Source organism: Lepidochelys kempii, chromosome 3 (genome assembly GCF_965140265.1).
Source record: "Lepidochelys kempii isolate rLepKem1 chromosome 3, rLepKem1.hap2, whole genome shotgun sequence".
Taxonomy (NCBI): Eukaryota; Metazoa; Chordata; order Testudines; family Cheloniidae; genus Lepidochelys; species Lepidochelys kempii.
Window position 1 is genome coordinate 151,848,060 of NC_133258.1, and position 20,781 is coordinate 151,868,840.

Below are 20,781 nucleotides of genomic sequence, written 5' to 3' on the forward strand. Positions count from 1 at the left end.
GGCACTCCGCTAGATACTGGCTGCCAACTAGACATGGAGCCATTGATCGCTACCTGTTGAGCCCGACAATCTAGCCAACTTTCTACCCACCTTGTTGTGCATCCATCCAGCCAATACTTCTTTAACTTGCTGACAAGAATACTGTGGGAGACCGTGTCAAAAGCTTTGCTAAAGTCGAGGAATAACACATCCACTGCTTTCCCTTCATCCACAGAACCAGTTATCTTATGATAGAAGGCAATTAGATTAGTCAGGCATGACTTTCCCTCGGTGAATCCATGCTGACTGTTCCTGATCACTTTCCTCTCGTCTAAGTGCTTCAGAATTGATTTGTTGAGGACATGCTCCATGATTTTTCCGGGGACTGAGGTGAGGCTGACCAGTCTGTAGTTCCCAGGATCATCCTTCTTCCATTTTTTAAAGATGGGCACTACATTAGCCTTTTTCCAATCTTCCGGGACTTCCCCCGATCGTCATGAGTTTTCAAAGATAATGGCCAATGGCTCTGCAATCACATCCGCCAATTCCTTCAGCACTCTCGGATGCAACTCATCCGGCCCCATGGACTTGTGCACGTCCAGTTTTTCTAAATGGTCCCGAACCACTTCTTCCTTCACAGAGGGCTGGCCACCTCCTCCCCATGCTGTGCTGCCCAGTGCAGTAGCCTGGGAGCTGACCTTGTTTGTGAAGACAGAGGCAAAAAAAGCATTGAGTACGTTAGCTTTTTCCACATCCTCTGTCACTAGGTTGCCTCTCTCATTTAGTAAGGGACCCACACTTTCCTTGGCTTTCATCTTATTGCCAGCATACCTGAAAAAACCCTTCTTGTTACTCTTAACATCCCTTGCTAGCTGCAACTCCAGGTGTGATTTAGCCTTCCTGATTCCGTTCCTACATGCCCGAGCAATATTTATAAACTCATCACTGGTCATTTGTCCAATCTTCCACTTCTTGTAAGCGTCTCTTTTGTGTTTAAGATCAGCAAGGATTTCACTGTTAAGCCAAGCTGGTCGCCTGCCATATTTACTATTCTTTCTACACATTGGGATGCTTTGTCCCTGTAACCTCAATAAGGATTCTTTAAAAAACAGCCAGCTCTCCTGGACTCCTTTCCCCTCATGTTATTCTCCCAGGGGATCTTGCCCATCAGCTCCCTGAGGGAGTCAAAGTCTGCTTTTCTGAAGTCCAGGGTCCGTATTCTGCTGCTTTCCTTTCTTTCTTGTGTCAGGATCCTGAACTCAACCATCTCATGGTCGCTGCCTCCCAGGTTCCCATCCACTTTTGCTTCCCCTACTAATTCTTCCCGGTTTGTGAGCAGCAGGTCAAGAAGAGCTCCACCCCTAGTTGGTTCCTCCAGCACTTGCACCAGGAAATTGTCCCCTATAGTTCCTGGATTGTCTGTGCACCGCTGTATTGCTCTCCCAGCAGATATCAGGATGATTGAAGTTGCCCATGAGAACCAGGGCGTGCAATCTAGTAGCTTCTGCGACTTGCCGGAAGAAAGCCTCGTCCACCTCATCCCCTTGGTCTGGTGGTCTATAGCAGACTCCCACCACGACATCACCCTTGTTGCTCAGGCTTCTAAACTTAATCCAGAGACTCTCTCAGGTTTTTCTGCAGTTTCATACTTGAGCTCTGAGCAGTCATACTGCTCCCTTACATACAGTGCAACTCCCCCACCTTTTCTGGCCTCCCTGTCCTTCCTGAACAGTTTATACCCATCCATGACAGTACTCCAGTCATGCGAGTTATCCCACCAAGTCTCCGTTATTCCAATCACATCATAATTCCCTGACTTTGCCAGGACCTCCAGTTCTCCCTGCTTGTTTCCCAGGCTTTGTGCATTTGTATACAGGCACTTGAGATAACCCGCTGATCGCCCCTTGCTCTCAGTATGAGGAAGGAGCCTTCCCCTCTCACACGCTCCTGCTCGTGCTTCCTCCCGGTATCCCGCTTCCCCACTTACCTCAGGGCTTTGGTCTCCTTCCCCCGGTGAACCTAGTTTAAAGCTCTCCTCACTAGGTTAGCCAGCCTGCTTGCGAAGATGCTCTTCCCTCTCTTCGTTAAGTGGAGCCGGTCTCTGCCTAGCACTCCTCCTTCTTGGAACACCATCCCATGGTCGAAGAATCCAAAGCCTTCTCTCTGACACCACCTGCGTAGCCATTCATTGACTTCCATGATTCAACGATCCCTACCCCGGCCTTTTCCTTCCACAGGGAGGATGGACGAGAACACCACTTGCGCCTCATACTCCTTTATCCTCCTTCCCAGAGCCACGTAGTCTGCAGTGATCCGCTCAAGGTCATTCTTGGCAGTATCATTGGTGCCCACGTAGAAAAGCAGGAAGGGGTAGTGGTCCGAGGGCTTGATGAGTCTCAGCGGACTCTCCGTCACATCGCGAATCTTAGCCCCTGGCAAGCAGCAGACTTCTCGGTTTTCCCGGTCAGGGCGGCAGATAGATGACTCAGTCCCCCTGAGGAGAGTATCCCCGACCACCACCACCTGCCTCCTTCTCTTGGGAGTGGTGGTCGTGGAACCCCCAACCTTAGGACAGTGCATCTCGTGCCTTTCAACTGGTGGAGTTGACAGCAGGGGCTCTATATTTGGACAAGCCTATTTGCACTCTCTAAAAATAAGAGGTGGCTGATGCTGTCAGCATTGCCAACAAGTTCACATCTGTCTGTGCCAATGATGGTGGTGATAAAGAGCCAACAGGAAAGGAAGGAGAGCGGTACGTGAGGGAGTTTTTGAAACTAAAAATGTACTGTGCAGCTTTGCTATAATTTCAGCTTCTCTTAGGTAGATTTTATCCAGGAGCAACCTATAGAAAGGCCTGGGCCAGATACAGTTATTGTAAAGCTTAAACTTGCTTTAAACTCTATCATTAGACAGTTTATTTAAATTGGGTCTAAACAAATAAACACTGCGTAACCTGAAGACACAGAATATGCCCAAAGGGTTTTTGCCCTGCAGGTCTGGAATTCCAGCCCATTGCTAATGAAGGAAGGGAAATATTTTGTTTAGTGGGTTTTACCTGTGAGGTGACCACAACACCCCCAGGCCTGACTCGCCTCTCATTTGTACAGATGTTGATGAGGACTAATAATCTGAAGTCAATAGACTTACACCAGTGCTAAGTGAGATCAGAATCAGGCCCATTGTGGGTATATAATGTGAAAAATATCTCATCCTCTTAACCTCAGGAGCAGACATAGTAGAAAACGTGGTGGGTAGGATGTTGAGAAGCTGTTGAAAAAATAATGTGGATTCAGTTTAATGTGTGAATGTCCAGAGTATTGTGGGGAAAACCATCTTCTGGAAAGTGAGCACAGTTTCTAATCCTTTCAATCTCTGGAGACTCGTGGGATTGGGTGATATGCCTGTTTCTCCTGGCACTGTGGGAAGGTTCCCAAAAGGGAATCTCCTTGGGGAGCTGAATGCTTGTTCTTCTTTTTGTCGCTGATTGTAGTTCAGGATTGATCCATGGATCCACTGGACCAGGACTCAAGACCTGGGTTCTTGTCCTGTCTCTGCCATTGATCTGTGTGCCCTTGGGCAAGTCACTTCCCCTTTGTCTTCCCCACCCCCTCCACCCTTTGTCTTGTCTAATTAGATTATGAACCCTTTGGGGTAGGGACTGTCTCCACCTGTGTGTGTGTGTGCAGTACCCAGTCCATCACAGCTTCAGTCTCAGTGGGGACCATGAAAGGGTTGCCGGGTGTCCAGTTTTCAATCGGAATGTGCAGTTGAAAAGGGACCCTGGCAGCTCCAGTCAGCACTGCCTAGTAGCTGGAGGGACCTGCTGGTCACTTCTGGGGTGCAGCACAGTGCCAGAACAGGCAGGGAGCCTGCCTTTGCCCCACTGCGCTGCTTACTGGGAGCCGCCAGAGGTAAGCCCATGCCTCAACCCCCTGCACCCCAAACCCCTCATCTCTGGCCAGAGCCCATACCCCCTCTTGCACGCCAACCTCCTGCCTCAATCCACAGCCCCTCCCACACTCCAGCCGGGAGCCCTTTCCTAAACCCCAAAATCCTCATCCCTAGCCCCACCCCAGAGCCTGCACCCCCAGCTGGAGCCCTCAACCCACTGCCTCAGCTCAGAGCCCCCTCCCACACACAGAATCCCTCAGCCCCAGCCTGGAGCCCCCCCTGCACCCCAAACCCTCATCCCCCAGCCCCGCCCCAGAACCTGCACCCCCACAGCCAGAGCCCTCACCCTCTACCCTCATACCCCAACTCCCTACCCCAGCCCAGAGCCCCCCCCGCACCCTGATCCCCTCATTTCTGGTCCCACTCTGGAGCCTGCACCCCCGGTTAAAGCCATCACCCCCTCCCAACCCCCTCTCCTAGCCCAGTGAAAGTGAGTGAAGGTGGGGGAGAAGGAGCCACCAAGGGAGGGGAAATGTAGTGAGCAGGGGGCAGTGCCCCGGGGAAGGGGGCGGGAAGGGGGCAGGGTCTCTGGGAAGGAGCGGGGATGGGGTGTTCGGTTTTGTGTGATTAGAAAGTTAGCAACTCTAGACCATGAGGCGCTTCTGGAATATAAATCATAATAATGGCATGGTAAGCTTTGCAGTAGTCTGTCCTTGAAACGTCAGTTAGCAGACACAGTCAGAGACAGCAGACTGAGCCAGTTGGACCAGTGGCTTGATACTGCCTGGCTGGAGGAGATACCAGGCTGGATGAAACAATGACCTGATTGGGTAAATATGTCCTGATTTCATACTGCAGTGAACTGGGTAGTGTGCGTGTGCACCACTTTCCATTAGATGGAATTGGAATTTTTCAACAGTGTTCTATCCCTTATAGCTGCTAATTAATGGATATTCTCTTTTGCATCTCATGATACAATAGGCTGCTTTTGGAGCACAAAGATTACTATCTGCATATAGCCTGAATCCAGGGAGAAGAAATATTTGTGTCTTTTGCTCTGGATGAATTGTGCTTAAAAGGCTTGGGTATGGCACCATCCACAACACCTTGAGAATACTCATGTCCGTGCTAGTCATTAAGTTGAGCAAATAGTGCAGTACCTACCACATCTGTCTAGCTCAGTCCTGTGGTCTGTCCTTGTTTCAAAATTACTATCTCCTGGGACCTGGTTGGTTTTTCGGATGCGTAAACTGCCTGAAAAATCCTGGATTTGTTTCAGCTGCTGTTATGAATTCATAGTTTATCTCATGGGAGATCGGACACATTTTGTATTTGTTAACCAAAGTGCTCCACTGGGGCAGGCTCTATTACTGATATAGAACTGAGAAATAGCTAGCAGACTTTTTAATGCTTAAGGAAGAACTTCATTTGGGATTTAAAGATTTTTATAAAGGTGAACTGCAAAGGCTTGAACTTTCAGAAAATCAGTTACCAAAAAAAGGGAAAATGGTCTATTGGGTAAAAACACAAGATGTGGGAGTCTGATGTGGGTTCTATTCCTGGCTCTATTACAGATTTTCTGTGTGATTGAAGGGAATCACTTAATCTCTCTGCCTCATTTTGCCCACCTAAACTGACCTAGCTGAGAAGGCTGCAGTGAAGCGTAATTCATTAATTTGTGAAAAGCACTGGGATATGGTTGGGGGATGGCACTACAGGAGTGCAAAGTATTCATTGTATTTATAAGCTGAGTCTTTCAAAAACATCTCATGGGAGTTGAGCTTTCATTGACTTTCATTTGGAGTTGTGGGCCTGACTTCCTTTAGGTGCTTTTGAAAAAGCCACCATAGAGGCTTATCCGACATAGAAAACCCTTAATTACATTTTAGGGTTTTCTTAATCATTTTTTAACCACCTGAGCTCACGGTTCTGTGACCTTTTCTACCATTAAGTGATGACACTGACAGCTAATCCTGAGTATAGGAATCCGGCTTCCTCCTGTCTGGGATGGAATGATGCCATCAGCTGTTGCAGGGGAAATGCATTAACCAGAAGCTATGTCTTGTCAAATTCTGTTCTCAGCTACCTGAGTTAAATTCAAATATCCTTATTGATTTCAATTCTGTTTTTTCAGACTTGCACTGATTCCAGGCGCCAGTTTACTCTTACTTGCAGATTACAATAAGTAAATAGGAATGAAAAGTTTCTCATATGTTTGCCCTTTGGATTTCTTCTCTTCCATCTATTTTGTATGCTATTTCTACTGAGGTCAACCAGAAGTCACTACACAAAATCAGGGACTTGTGAAAAAGATTTTAAACCCACACTCAATGGCATTGTGTAAGTTGCCTGTCCCGCTGCTGCTTTAAATAATGCTGATCAACCCAATGGACTGAGGGAAGGAGTTCAGCAGGTAAAGGTAGTCTGTTACTTCTACTTATCAGGAAGTGTGCTTAAGTATTTTGGGCAGCTGTGTAAGTGGCAAACAGTACCTTAGTCTGTGTCTTAAGACAGCATGATGCATCAGCACAGGATATTTATACCCGAAGTGTGGTTAAACGGTGGCATGGCCTGAGATGCTGAGCATCTGCAGTTTCCAAGGAGCTGTGAGTTTCCAGGACCTCTGAAAATCAGGTCAGTGTAATAGGAGAGGAAAGATGGTCTTGTAAGGGCACTGGCCTGGCAATCAAGTGATCGGAGTTCTATTCCCTGCTGTGCCACTGACTTCCTGGGTGAGTTTGGATTGTCACTTCAACTTTTCTTGTCCCCCTCTACCCATTTGTAAAATGGGAGTAAATCACTCCCTACCTCCTAAGGGTAGCGTGAGGATAAATCCGGTCACGTTTGGGAAGTGCTTGGATACTAAGGAGATACTCTGGAGAAATACTGTTTGGTGTTGAGTATATTTGGTGTTTAGTGGAAAATTTCAGATTGACAGCCCTGGATGCTGAGGTCGAGTGCTTAACTGCAAAAAAGGTACAGCGCTGGCAGCTGCTGTGATGTCTTCTCCCAAGTGACTCAACCCTCTCCTAAAAACATTTGTCAGATAAGCTAGGCATTTAATCTTCAGGACCTATTCAATCATTGATCTCTTGTCCATTTATATGGCACCCATTACCTTACTGTTTGAGTTCCTCTCTGCAAAGGTCCACCAACAGAGGGGAATGATGTACTTACAGCAGGGGTGGGTTTTTTCTGTTGTGCGTGTCTTTCCCACTAGGAGCGGATGCCACCAAATGTCTTTGCCGTTGAAGAGAATGTGTCCATGAAAACCGTATAGTGGATTGATTCCCTAAGAATTCTGTAAAAGGCCTTCAGGATCAAATGAACTGTGACTAGAATAGTTTGTTTAGTTTTATTTTTGCAGTTGGTTCAAATATTCCAAGTATTTGACATATTCCATTAAATCTTATTTTAGATGAAATTGTTCATCTCAAAAATCCCAGTTTCTGCCATGGGGATGGACTTGGTCCAAATTAGCTTCAATGCCTATATAATACCTTGACTTTATTACAGGTTTGTATGATATCAGGGCTGTGTTTTCACAGTAGTTACATAGCTGTTGCTCTGGTGAAGAATGACATGGTTGCTTCTGAAGCCCACTGACTGACATCTGTTTTTAATGTAATATTTACACTACTCAAGTCGCTAAAAGGTGGCTTTGCTTTAATAGATTCCTTTGGCTGACATTTTGCTTCATACAGCTGGATAATTATTTCCAGTTATTGACGTCTATGTGGCTTTGGATATTAGGCCCTACTTTTTCCCTTCTACATGTTCTGGAGCAAGAAGAGGATTTTGTTATCAACATCAGTGCAAGTTGCTGAGAGGCAATTTGAAGTGTTTTATTTGAGGATCAGAATCTCGACGGTCTTTAAGAAATCCAGCGTATTTTAGATTCTGTCTGAGAGGAATTGTGGTGCTGTGATTTCCTATGGAGAACATTTACATCATCTGGGCAAGAGCCATCTTTTTCCCCAGTGTCTCCGATTGTAATATATCATGGTACTGCTCCTCAGGATGATGTAAATCTCAATGTGATCTTGGGTATCTCACTTCAGAGTCTGATGCTTTGAAAATGTTCTCCAGGTGGCTGGCTAAAATTAGTGATGGACCAACCAATGTTTTGGGAATTCAGATAAACATCCACATGCTTATCCAGACCTCTTGGGTTTGCAAAAATAGCTTTTGTGAGAACCGGCTTTCTGCTACTTCAGATCTTACCAAATCTCACCAGATTTTGAAGCACCTAGTCAATGTTTATTTGGACCTTTTCCAAGCAAAACAGTCATTAACGTCAATTAAAATTCAGTCTGAATAAGGACTGAGGAATTCCTTTTGAGATTAGGCCCATAAACAGAACAGCTTTCCTTATGGGATTTTGGACCTTCTGTTTTTGGTCGAAACCAGAAAATGCAAATGTACACACAAATGTAACCAAACTTTTTTTTTGAACCTCAGATGTTTAATTGAAACCAGTTCTCACCCAGCCCTAGCTCAAAAGCATCAGGATGGTCCTAGAAGAGGCATTAAGCTTTGGTCTCAGGGTTAGGACCACAATATACGCTAGATACAGAGGGGTAGAAAGTAGTGAGAGGGAAACGGTAAATCATGGAGTAAAATGACCTTCATCTGCTCAGCCAACCAAAAATACAGAATCTTACCATAGGAAGGTCAGAGTTCCTGATCTTTTAATACAACTGGTCAAACTCCAAAGCTTCAGGGGTTCAGATAGGAAATTACTCAGGTGTTTGGATGCTTTTCCTATCTTAAACCCTTTTAGCCTATTGTTTGGGCTGGAAGTCTAGTAAGAGCAGGATTTCTCACAGTATTCTAACACTTCTGCTTTTTTTTTAAGACTCTTAGAACATTTTTTATTTGGATTCTTTTTGAGATTTGGAGAATGGATTTGAGTAGTTGTCAAGTTATCTGAATTTGCTTCCTCTTCCCTAGCCTGGGGTTCAATGAATAGGCAAAGGAGATGCTGTGTATATTCTCACAGACTTACTGTCCCATTTATCTAGGAAACAACTGTAGTACGGATCACTCGCTCTTTCAAACTCCTTTACACAGGAAACTTCCAGGAAGACGGATCAAGGCACTTTGCAATACAAATTGGTGTCTTGGCCTGATGTCCCTTTACAAATAGGTTGCTGTATCTGTCATGTTGCCCTGTGGAATGGCCTTTATTTAACTAGCACTAGATTATCGCTCTCTCTCCCCTGTTCTACTCTGGTCATGATAAGATTATCTTCTAAAAATAATGCTGTATTTATCAACTGCATGTTTTTGCGTTGGTTTTTCCTTCAGCAAGGTCATATTTTGACTCTTGGATAGGAGGTTAAGGCCTGCTATGTGCAAAACATTTGTCAGCATCTAGTAGAGAGTAGGTGTTAAAAGGCAGTCTGCAATGAAATGAAGCGTAGAAATCTAGCTGATTACTTATGGGGAGTTGTATAGCTCTGGATCTATTGGTAAGCAAGGATATAGCTCCATCAGCCTAGTGCTTTCATCAGGGAAAGGGAGAGAAGGAAAACAGAGGCATTCCACTTGCGCTGGAAAAACGTTCATGTGTGGCATGAATTTCCCCACACCCTACCGATGGGAGAAGTGGTATATTTGATAAATTGTGGAACCAGATGATACATTTGATGCCTCTTGCCATTTTGACAGTCTCTCAGGCTTTATGTATAGCTAGAAATAGAAATTGTAATGAACTGGCTTGGTAGGTATATGTACTACTGCCCTCTACTGGCTAGAAGTAGAACTGTTCTATTATGCCATTGGCTGTATACTGTTCACAGCTAACTGAGGTTCTCCTTTAGTTCAAGTGATAGGAGCCTGTAGTCTTGGAGCAGGAAGATCTCAGTTTTACCCCTGCTGTTGCTGTAAATTCCAAATTTGGAGCCTGACATTTTCCATGGATTTGTTACAATGTATACTATAATTTTAATTTTAACCTGAAAGGAGCTTGACAAGTATTAAGGTTCTTTTGAAGGCAGGCCAGTTTGGGGACGTGTAGAAATATTTCTTCTCTCCAAACAACATAAATATGTAGCAGCAGTAAAAGAGTTGATGTGATCTGATAAAGATCTGGCTATTTAATGTTCATCTGTATAACTTTTACAAGCTAAGCCTGTTGATATGAATAATTGTTTATACATACAGGACAATAATCTTCCTGACATTCTATCTTTCTGTCTCTTGCTAATCTCTGTTCATCCATCTTTAGTATAACTCCAAGGGGGACAGTTCTTCAACCACAAGATAGAACTTCAATTGACTTTAATGTAAGCTACTTATATCTTGTGGTGGGAGATTAGGGCTCCAGTAACCAATCATTATTTTCTTACTGGTTTCTAGTCTATCTGTCTATCCTCTTCACAAAGTAAAGTAAAATAAAATCTGATGCAGTGAGACCTCTCAAGTGACCACCCAAAGAACCAGTAAAATGTGGTTGCCCAGCAGAGGTAGTAGGCCTTAAACTCACCTTTCAGTTGAATTGGACTGCAAAATGTATGGAGATACTTTAAAATTATTAAGACTCCTCTTGGAGGTGGTCTTTGATGCAGCTTTCACCGTAATTCACAGATTACGGTTCTGTTCATCTGGATGCTTTGAGGTTGTGCTTAACTTCCTAAGAAGCAGTCATTTGGTCTATTTCCAGACTCTTTGTCTTGGTATTTTTACTCTGTAGTTGGTGAATCTCATCCATCCAATTAGCAGAAATAATGCAAAATATTTTCTAAAATCTGTAAAATGTAAAACTTGAAAATGTAACTGAGTTATCCCTGAAGGCTCTGTCGTTAGAGTACAAGCTTTGGCAGCATACTGCGAGGAGGGGAGTATTGTCTTTTGGTCACTGAAGGACAACCTTGTCTCAGTCAGTTCTGTAATTCTGTTTTCAGTAATCCTATTTGAAGGGTTTTCTTTTCTTCTCTGCCATCACAAGGATAGCTTTAGCACTATACCTTCAAAGACATTTGTAATAAATTCCATAAAGATGTGTGTGTTATATAAGGAAATAGGACGGTCAAGAATCCCTGATGATTTCAACCAAATGAAAACTATTTATCCTTTAAGCCTGCTCATGAACTTTGTTTAATTTTCTGTTTCAGGAACAAGAAGACCCTAATAAGCTTGCTACCAGCTGGCCGGATTACTATATTGACCGCATCAACTCCATGGCTGCAGTAAGTTACCTCTGCACACGCCAGGAAAGATTTCCCAACAACGGCTGTTTGATTGTGAAACAGTGTCTTAAGGAGAGTAGTGAAAGTCCAATTGCTTGATTCATTTAAAATTGAGCTGGCAAAGGGAGAGGAGTATACTCTGTAGGGAAGAATCTTGCACTGGCAGAGAGATAGATTTGATGAAATGCAGGCCTTTTTCAGCTCTTATTTCCGTGATTCACAGACCTGAAAATGATGAAATTGGATTCTTCACTGGAAACTCCACATTAGAGAAATGAGATGTGATGGTGTCGCTGTGGCTTTTGTCTTGCAAATCAACAATGGGTTTTCTCCTGTGTACATGCACATGCGTGCAAGCACACACGTGCATATGTATATTTTCTCTCTCTCCTCTCTTTAAACAGTGCTTAAAGATGATCTGAAAAGCTTTAAAAACAAATTTAAATGTAAATGTTAGCTCCTAATCCAGTAATAAAACATGGCCCTGACCCATGCGTTTAACCAAACTCTGCCCAACACAGAACCTGAAGGGAAGGGCCAAAAATGGCTTTGCCATCTTTGTGTTTCCATGATCTAAGGACCAACTTGGCCCAAGCACAACAGAGATTTCAAGAAAAGTGATATCAAGGATAGGAAAGGCCTCCACAGCTTTCACTAAACTCAAGGCATGGAAATCAAAGAGATGCAGTATCAAAACAAAACTGGGAATTTTCAACATGAATGTCATCTCAGTGCGAACATACATGGCTGCAAGAGCTGGAGATCTATTAAAATGTTTGATAGAAAACAAGATACTTTACCTTTTGAAAATAAGTGCCTAAAAAAGCTTATGATATAGGTACCGACTCTGTGGATTCTCCAGGGCTGGAGCACCCACGGGGGGAAAAAAAAATTAGTGGGTACTTAGCAACCACCAGGAGCCAGCTCCACCGACCCCTACTGTGCGTGCTTCCCACCCACCAGCAGCCCCGCCAATCAACTCCTCCTCCTCCCTCCCAGCACTTCCTGCCTGCTGCAATCAGCTGTTCTGCAGTGTGCAGGAGGTGCTGGAGGAGAGGGAGATGGGGCATGCTTGGGAGAGGGGAGTGGAACTGGGCGGGGAAGCGTCAGGGGTGGGAAGAGGTGGGGTGGGAGTGAGGCCTTGGGGGGAAAGGGTGGAGTGGGGGAGGAGGCCTGGGGTTGAGCAGTGGTTAAGCATCCCTGGGGAAAGGAGGAAGCCAGCCCCTGTGGCTTCTGGGTAGTGGATGGAGAGAGTTTATCACCAATGAAGAGATCCAGCCAGCAGCTTGTTTCCACCAGAATCAGAAGAAAGTGCTGGATATATTGGTGCAGGTATCCCACATGCCAACGCAGACTCCCCCAGGAAGCTGAGATAAAGTGGTGTGAGGAAACAAGGGGACCCAATAGAAACATTAAGAAGAAGCCTTAGCAGGGATGGCAGAACCGTAATCTCAACACCACAGAGCAGATTGAAGCAACAGCTACTGGCAGAGGAGGTTGGAAGAGGCTAGTTTCCACCCTGTGCACCAACACTGGCATGGAAGAATGTAATAATATGACACAGCAACCTCAGAGTTGCTCTCCGTTACACTGACAGGTAATGGTCCGCTGAGACAGTTAAACCAGTGGGGGCTTGGTGGAACACAGGCACTCCAGCCATTCTACCCCCTCTGTTGGGCATTTTGAGGAATGGTGATGTAGAGCTGGATTGCCCTGCCCTACTTCCCCCTCCCCATGGGGCCTGGTTAGGCTGGAGGGATGCTCACGGACTAGTACCTTGTTCAATAAGTAGTCATGTTGACTTCAGTGGCATTACTTGCCGACTGATGTGCTACTCAGTGTGAGTAAGGGTGACAAGATTTGGCTCACAGAAAAGACAAATAAGTGAAGAGCTGATAGGCATATATAAACATGAATGGTATAGAGAAGGTAAAACAGCTGTTTCTGTTTACCCTCACTCACTATAGAAGAACAAGGAACATTTTGTGAAATTTGAAAGGCGGCAAATGAAAAACTGATAAAGGAAAATGCCCCCCACCTGCCCAATGTATAATGAACCTATGGAACTTACTGCCACAATACATTACTGAGGATAATAATTTAGTGTGACAATGAAATAAAGGGTTGGTCATTTTTATAGATAATCAAAAATCAAGTTATGTGAGACAGGATAAAAACAGAAATATAGGGCAATGAATATTCAAGCTTCAGGATAAAACTAACCACTTACTGATCGGATCTAGGGAACAACCTCCGTTATCACCATGTTACTCGATAATTATTTACTGGGGGGGTTATTATACCTTCCTCTGAAGCATCTAGTGCTGGCCACTGTGAGAGGTAAGATAATGAGATAGATGGATCACTGGTCTGATCTGGTGTGGCAATTCCTGTGTTCTGAAGATTCATAGTCTGTTACTGATTCTGCCTGTGGTTGTTTATATGCAAGAGCCATTGATTTCCCTCATCAGTTCTGCATGAATTTAGCTGTTAACATCTTGGGCAGTGTGAGTTGGTGGGTTTTTATCATTATAATTAATTTATAAAAGCTTTTCTGTTCACCTTCATAGCATTGTTATGGGCTGAAAAATAACTATAAAAATGACACCCTGTTGCACATGTTATAGATTGTTGGTTTCTTCTTGGTAATACATGTTTAGTTCACTGACACAGTCAGTGTTTCACTAGTGCTTCAGAGCCACCCTAGGAAGGTAACAGAAGAGCTGCTTTTTATTCTGTCATAACTCATCAAAAACTACTACCTAACTGTGCTGATTCCAGAATTTGTTGGTGATGAGGGGTGAAGTGGAAAGAACGCAGATTGATTTTAAGAGAGTTTGCATGATTGCAAAGATTAGTGTTTTGATGTCTAGACTGAGCAAATTTACTCTAGAAGAGTCATTAAGGGAGAAGAAAAATGGAACGTTACATTGTCACCACACTAAATTCTGCTCCGAGGGCTTGGTCCAAAGCCCTTTGAAGTCATTGGGAGGCTTTCCAATAATTTCAGTGGCTTTGGATCAGTCCCTAAATTTACCCTGGTGTAAATCTGGAATGAACGTGTAACTGATGGTGTTCTAAAGCTGGAGCAGCTTCAGGGACTGAGAGCAGATTTTGGCCTACTTTTTCTGATTTTAACCACATTTTAAGAATGTCAGTAAACACCAGGTTCTGGTAATGCTGTTTTGTCATGCCCTGGCCTTAGAATGATTGACAAATTTTCCTTTTCCCTTATGTTTTACCCAATCACTGGAGATATTTAAAGGCTACTTGGGTTAAAATTAATGGGCCTCATTTACCATTTATTTGCTCCAATTTTACGCAGTTTTAGCTTCAGTGATTTGTTTTCAGTAGCGTTACATCACTGTAAAACTGGAGTAGCATAGCGGTGAATCAGGGTGTTTTAAAAGAAATGTCTTCACCTGTGTTAATAGGACCTCTGAGATTCTTAAAATGGAAAGAATTTTTTAAGAGCCCCTTCACTTTCACTGCTAATGCTGCTGTTTTTTTCATTCTCCACCCTGAGTGAAATGTTAAAATAAATGATTAGTCAGTTTCACTTTGTTTCCAATCCGTATCTAATCAGTTTCACGTAGCGGCTCTTCCAGTGTTAGCACGTGCTGCAATATTTAGATTGCAAATACTGCAGGGGAATGTTAAACTTGAAACAAAAATATTATTAGAATTTTAAAAAAACATTAGACATATTTCTATTTTAAAATGTTATGCCCTGGTTTTTGCAAAACTTAAGTTTTGGACCTACTGTAAATCAATCAGTGTCCCTTTAAACAGCACCTTCATACCTTGTTGCCCCTAATTGCTTAATTATAGGGGCCTATCTTAGATATGGGCTACTCATTGATTAAAATGAGAGCCTGATCCAAAGACCATTTGAAGCCTGAAAATCTTTCTATTGACTTCAAAGGCTTTGGATCAGTTTCTGACTCTCCAAGGCCACCGCGTTCAATGATAGTGTTACCTGAAGGCCTTGTAATGTGGTGACTCTTGGAATGCTGGGCATTCTGAACCATAGATCAATATGTTAGGGAGTACTCTGTTCACTGGACTAGAGATCGCAGCTTTCTCTTTCAGCTAAACAACCTGGACACTTTGGGCCCAATTCTGTTCTCTAGTTGAAAGTTCATACTCAGAGTAGTTATCAGTGGTTTACTGTCAGACTGGAAGGATGTATTTAGTGGGATCCAGCAGGGAATCTGTCTCGAGTCAGTACTAGTAAATATTTTGATTAATGATGATGGAGTAGAGAGTGTGCAATCCCCCCTGGCTTGGTGTCGTCTGCAAATTTTATAAGCAAACGCTTTGGAGGATAGAATTAGAATTCACAAAATCTTGACAAATTGGAGAATTGGTCTGAAATCAACGAGGTGAAATTCAACAAAGACAAGTGCAAAATGCTTCACTTAGAAAGGAAAAATCAAATGCACAATGGGAAATAACTGGCTAGGTAGTAGTATTGCCGAAAAGGATCTGGGGGTTATAGTGGATCACAAACTGAATATGAGACAACAGTGCACAGTTGTGAAAAAGGCTATATCCGTCATAGGCTTATTAACTGGAGTGTCCTATGTAAGACACAGGAGGTAATTGTCCTGCTCTACTCAGCATTGGTGAGGCCCCAGCTGGAGTACTGTATTCAGTTTGGAGTGCCATGCTTTAAGAAAGATGTGGACAAATTGGACAGTCTAGAGGAAAGCAACAAAAATGATAAAAGGTCAAGAAAGCCTGACCTATGAAGAAAGGTTTAAAAAAAACTCTGGCATGTTTAGGGTGAAGAAAAGAAGACTGAGGGGGCCTGATAACTGTCTTCAAAGATGTTAAGGGCTGTTATAAAGAAGTTATTGATCCCCGTGTCCACTGAAAGTAGGACAAGAACTAATTGGCTTAATTTGCAGCAAAGGAACTCTGTTAGATATTAACACAAACTTTCTACCTCTAAGGGTAGTAAGTTCTGGAATAGGCTTTCAAGGGATGTTGAATCCCCATCATTGGAGGTTTTTAAGGACAGGTTAGACAACCATCTGTCAGGCATGGTCTAGGTCAGGGGTGGGCAAACTACGGCCCATGGGTTGCATCCAGCCTACCAGCTGTTTTAATCCAGCCCTCAAGCTCCCACTGGGGAGTGGGGTCTGGAGCTTTCCCTGCTCTGGTGCTCCAGCTGGGGAGCAGGGTCGGGGGCTACGCTGCGTGGCTCCCAGAAGCCGCGGCATATCCCCTCTCCGGCTCCTATGCATAGGGGTAGCCAGGAGGCTCTGCATGCTGCCCCTGCCCCAAGCATCGCCCCCACAGCTCCCATTAGCCCAGAACTGTGGCCAATGGGAGCTGCAGGGGCAGCACCTGTGGACGGGGCAGCATGCAGCAAAGCCACCTGGCCACGCCTCTGCGTAGGAGCTGGATGGAGGGACATGCCGTTCTGGGAGATGCTTGAGGTAAGCGCTACCCAGAGCCTGCATCCCTGAGGCGCATCCCTGAGGCACATCCCCCTCCCCTGTGCCCCTGCCCCAGCCCTAATTCCCCTCCCACCCTCTGAACCACTCGGTCCTGGCCTGTAGCACGCTCCTGCACCCCAACCCCCTCTCAGCCTAACCCCAGAGTCTGCACACCTAGCCTGAGCCCTCACCCTCCACTCCACCCCCCCCCCTCATGCCCCAGCCCAGAGCCGCCTCTTGCACTCTGAACTCCTCATTTCTGGCCCCATTCCAGAGCCCTCACCCCCTCCCGCCACCCAACCCCAATTTGGTCTGCTATACAATTTCCATACCCAGATGTGGCCCTCAGGCCAAAAAGTTTGCCCACCCCTTTTCTAGGTTTACTTGGTGCTGTTTCAATGGGGAAGCTTGGACTTGATGACCTCTCGAGGCCCCTTCCAGACCAACATTTCTATGATTCTCTCACCAGTTTTATACTGTTTACGTCCATATAACTTCATTGATTTGCACCAGCATGGGTGAGAGTAGAATAAGGCCCCTGCTATACCTGTCATGCCCCCTGTTATAACTAAGTGAGCTGTCCTTCAGATCGTCCATTGGAAGGATGATACCAACTAGTTCACAAATGGAATAGCTCATGCATCAATCCTTGGAAGAAAGGGAGCTAACTATTGATGCTACCTAACTTAGAATTGTGCCCTTCATTTCCACACCTGTAATTTTGTGCCTGTAAAGCCAGTAACTTGACATCCAGTGCCACAAATCATACCAGTGATTATCTGCAGACACAAAATCATACACCATTCTAAATATCAGGGTTCTCATCTCAGCTGATTCATCAAGTCATGAAACTTCTCTTCGTAGGATAGAGCAGCTGCCCTATTTCTATCACATGTCAAGAGACTTGTCTTTTTCTCTGTGATAGTGTCTGCTTGGCAGCCTCAATAAATGCAATCCCCAGTTTATGGGGGAGAAGGAAGGTTACTTGTGACACCAGCATGTTGCTTTTATGATCTTGGCTATGTTTGCACTTGTACAGAAGGGTGTGCTGGTGAACAGTAGCTGCACATACAGCTCTTTGGAGTGATAGCATGAGATGGGGTCAAGATTAATAAATACAGCTGTTACGAGGCCCTTTTCTCTGGCTCAGAAATCATTTGCTCAGGGCAAAACAGCTTCATAAGGACATAAAAGAAAATGTCTTAGCAGAATCTAACAGGTGGAGGATGACTCCATCTCCCATCTGGTTCATGCTGCTCTAAACCATTGTTTGCTCAGAGCATCTTACGTTTGTTTGGTTTTTTAAAATCTGTAATGGAGAATTTCTGCTCTTGGATCATCCCTAATCCACTTCTAGAGATGTTATGGCAGCTTGAATTCTACCTGAGCTCATTTCTTTGAAGAAATGTTTTTAAAAGGATATTGCCCAGATACTAGTCACATTAATAACAATAAATGGCCATACTCTAATTATGACATAGAGCCTGATTTTGATCCACTTGTTTAAATCGGAAGTAATTTCACTGAACTCAGCTGAGTAACAAGTTGTAAAAATGGTACAGGTGAAATCAAAATAAGGAACTTGGACCATAACTGTAAAATTCTGAAAATCCAGTTTGTGCTTTTTTTAGTACTGTTTCTGCTACTTATTTCCTTTATTCCATCTGACTCCGCTTGGCAAATGAAACTAGGCAGGTCAGTTCATTTTCCGCTTCTAGTCAGTTTTGCTTTCTGGCTCTCATGCACTAGCATTATGCTGCTGTGTTTGGATTTCTAGTATTTCAGGGCACTGGATTTCTAGTATGTCAGGGCACAGGAGGAGGAGTTTTTTCCCTTGGATTTTAAACAAAATACAAAATTTAAATTAAAATATTCACACTGAGCCAAATTTCCAAAAGCAGCCTTTAAGATTGCCTGTCATTTTGAAAACACAATTCCTTGTATATAGTTTTTTCCACATATGTGCAGTCTCAGACTAATCCATGCAGACCGGGTAGCTGGATATCAGATTTCCCTGTTGCATTCAAATCAACAGTTCTGAACATGCAAAAATTTACTGGTGAAAAATAGTATGTATGTAATTGTGCATGGAGTATCTCAGGCTGGTTGAAGCCCCTGCAATAGTTTGCTCCTCCTTTTTGTCTGTGGAACAAAATTAATTTACACGGAGTCCTAAACTAGGCCAACATTATCCCTTTAATGCAGTTTTTAGTTCAGAAAAACTATTTTCCAACCAAACATAACTATGAAATGTAGCCACAAACAGTGATCCCCACACACAACAGTTTCCCATCCCTCTCTCCTAGTGGTGATCCTGTTTTCTGTAACTTTCACACTGTAATTTCATGATGTGGACATGTGACCCTTTCCTCATTAGAGGAGGCACAGGGAGTCGTGTTCCTGGCCATGAGAAGTGAAGGGCTCTTGGCTGCTCATAGCTTCCAGAAAGGATTTTTCTGTAATTAACCATCTGCTGCAAAAGCAGGATTACTTATGTTTGTTTCCCTTGGAAACAGACTGTCTCCACTCTCAACAAAATACCTTTGGACACCCTCCTGCCATCCATGTGCCTCCCTCCAACAATGGGTCAGAGGAGAAAGTAAGCTATTGTAAAAATGGGAGCCTTTCAAAGGAACATTTATGGGCCAAGAAAAGTTGACCATATGGGCCCTCACCCAAAGAACTACAAATCAAGCACCAAAACCCGCCTCAGGAATCTGCAATTGAGATTCCACAATGCGTTTTCATGGTTTCTATTTATTTTTTTGAAGAGGGGATTGTATATGGCTTGGCTCGAGTGTTTCAGTATATGTTTCTGGCTGTTGGGGATGCTGGCAGAAGATAAAACATCATCAGCTCATTTTCCATCAGTAGCACTCTGTCATTCGATTAGGGCAGGAAATATCTCACTCCGTTAGTGAGTGAATTTGACTTTAGCATGGATCAGAGAGAGGACCCCTAGAGTTAAATACAGCTCCCTGTACCATCTGTGTAGCATAAAACAGCCACGGCTCTTAGCCAAGTGACCACCCTCGGGATTTGACATGCGTTGACACCACATGGTTTGCAACACCGAAGGGTTTGGGGAAGAACGGGAGGGAGAGAGTTAAGAGATGTTCCAGTGAAAGGAGGATTTTCTTCGGGACTTCCTTGCTGAACCATTACCATAAAGACACTAGTATTCTGTTGTAATGGGTCATTATTGTAGGTGCTGGATAATATTTGTTTAATCAAGGTATTTATTCAAGAAGAGTCTGAGTTGAGAGCTGAGGTTCTCCTAGCCTTAACGTTGTTTTGTGAAACCCCATGGTACCCCTGTCAATAAGCTAGGAATGATCATCCATCTTCTACAATTAGGGAAGCTGAGGCAGAGAAAGACATAGGCCAAAATGTTCAAATGTAGTGGCTTGGTTCTCAGAGGTGCTTAGCTCTAATCAAATCCAATTGACTTCACTGAGACCTATGTATGCTTAGCACTTCTGAACATCAGGCTATCCATTTCAAGTGTCTGACTCTGAATTTAGATGTCTAGAATTGTGCCTCCAAGTTTGAAAACGTGGGTTTCAGTGACTTGCTCAAGGTCATATAGCAAGTCAGCGGAAGAGCTGGGTGGGACTAGATCAGGAGTACTGGCCTTTGGGCTGGACACCCAAAAAACGGCGCCACCCAGAATTAGTGAATACAACTGAAAATGTAGGTCTTAACCTCTTTGTACCTTGGTGTACCTGTCTGAAAAATTGGAACAGCAATAGAATCATAGAAGATTAGGGTTGGAAGAGACATCAGGAAGTCATTTAGTCCAACCCCAACTAAATCATCCCAGCCAGGGCTTTGTCAAGCCGGGCCTTAAAAACCTCTATGGATGGAGATTCCACCACCTCCCTAGGTAACCCCTTCCAGTGCTTCAGCACCCTCCTAGTGAAATAGTTTTCCCTAAAATCCAACCTAGACCTCCCCCACTGCAGCTTGAGAACATTGCTTCTTGTTCAGTCATCTGCCTCCACTGAGAACAGCCAAGCTCCATCCCCTTTGATCCCCCCTTCAGGTAGTTGAAGGCTGCTATCAAATCCCCCCCTTACTCTTCTCTTCTGCAGACTAAATAAGGCCAGTTCCTTCAACCTCTTCTCGTAAGTCATGTGCCTCGTCATTGTCATTGCCCTATGCTGGACTCTCTCCAATTTGTCCATATCCTTTCTGTAGTGGGGGGCCCAAAACGGGACGCAATACTCCAGATGTGGACTCACCAGTGCCGTATAGAGGGGAAAAATCAC

The 20,781-nt window shown here is 44.2% G+C and overlaps 1 protein-coding gene across 3 annotated transcripts in view; it reads left to right on the plus strand.

The window, feature by feature from the left end:
- Positions 1-20,781, plus strand: part of DAAM2 (dishevelled associated activator of morphogenesis 2) — a 243,722-nt gene that overhangs the window by 135,563 nt on the left and 87,378 nt on the right. For all 3 annotated transcript variants that reach the window (XM_073338564.1, XM_073338566.1, XM_073338565.1), the window contains exon 4: positions 10,989-11,063. In XM_073338564.1, coding sequence (XP_073194665.1) covers positions 10,989-11,063 — 75 coding nt within the window. The remainder of the gene's footprint in view (positions 1-10,988; positions 11,064-20,781) is intronic.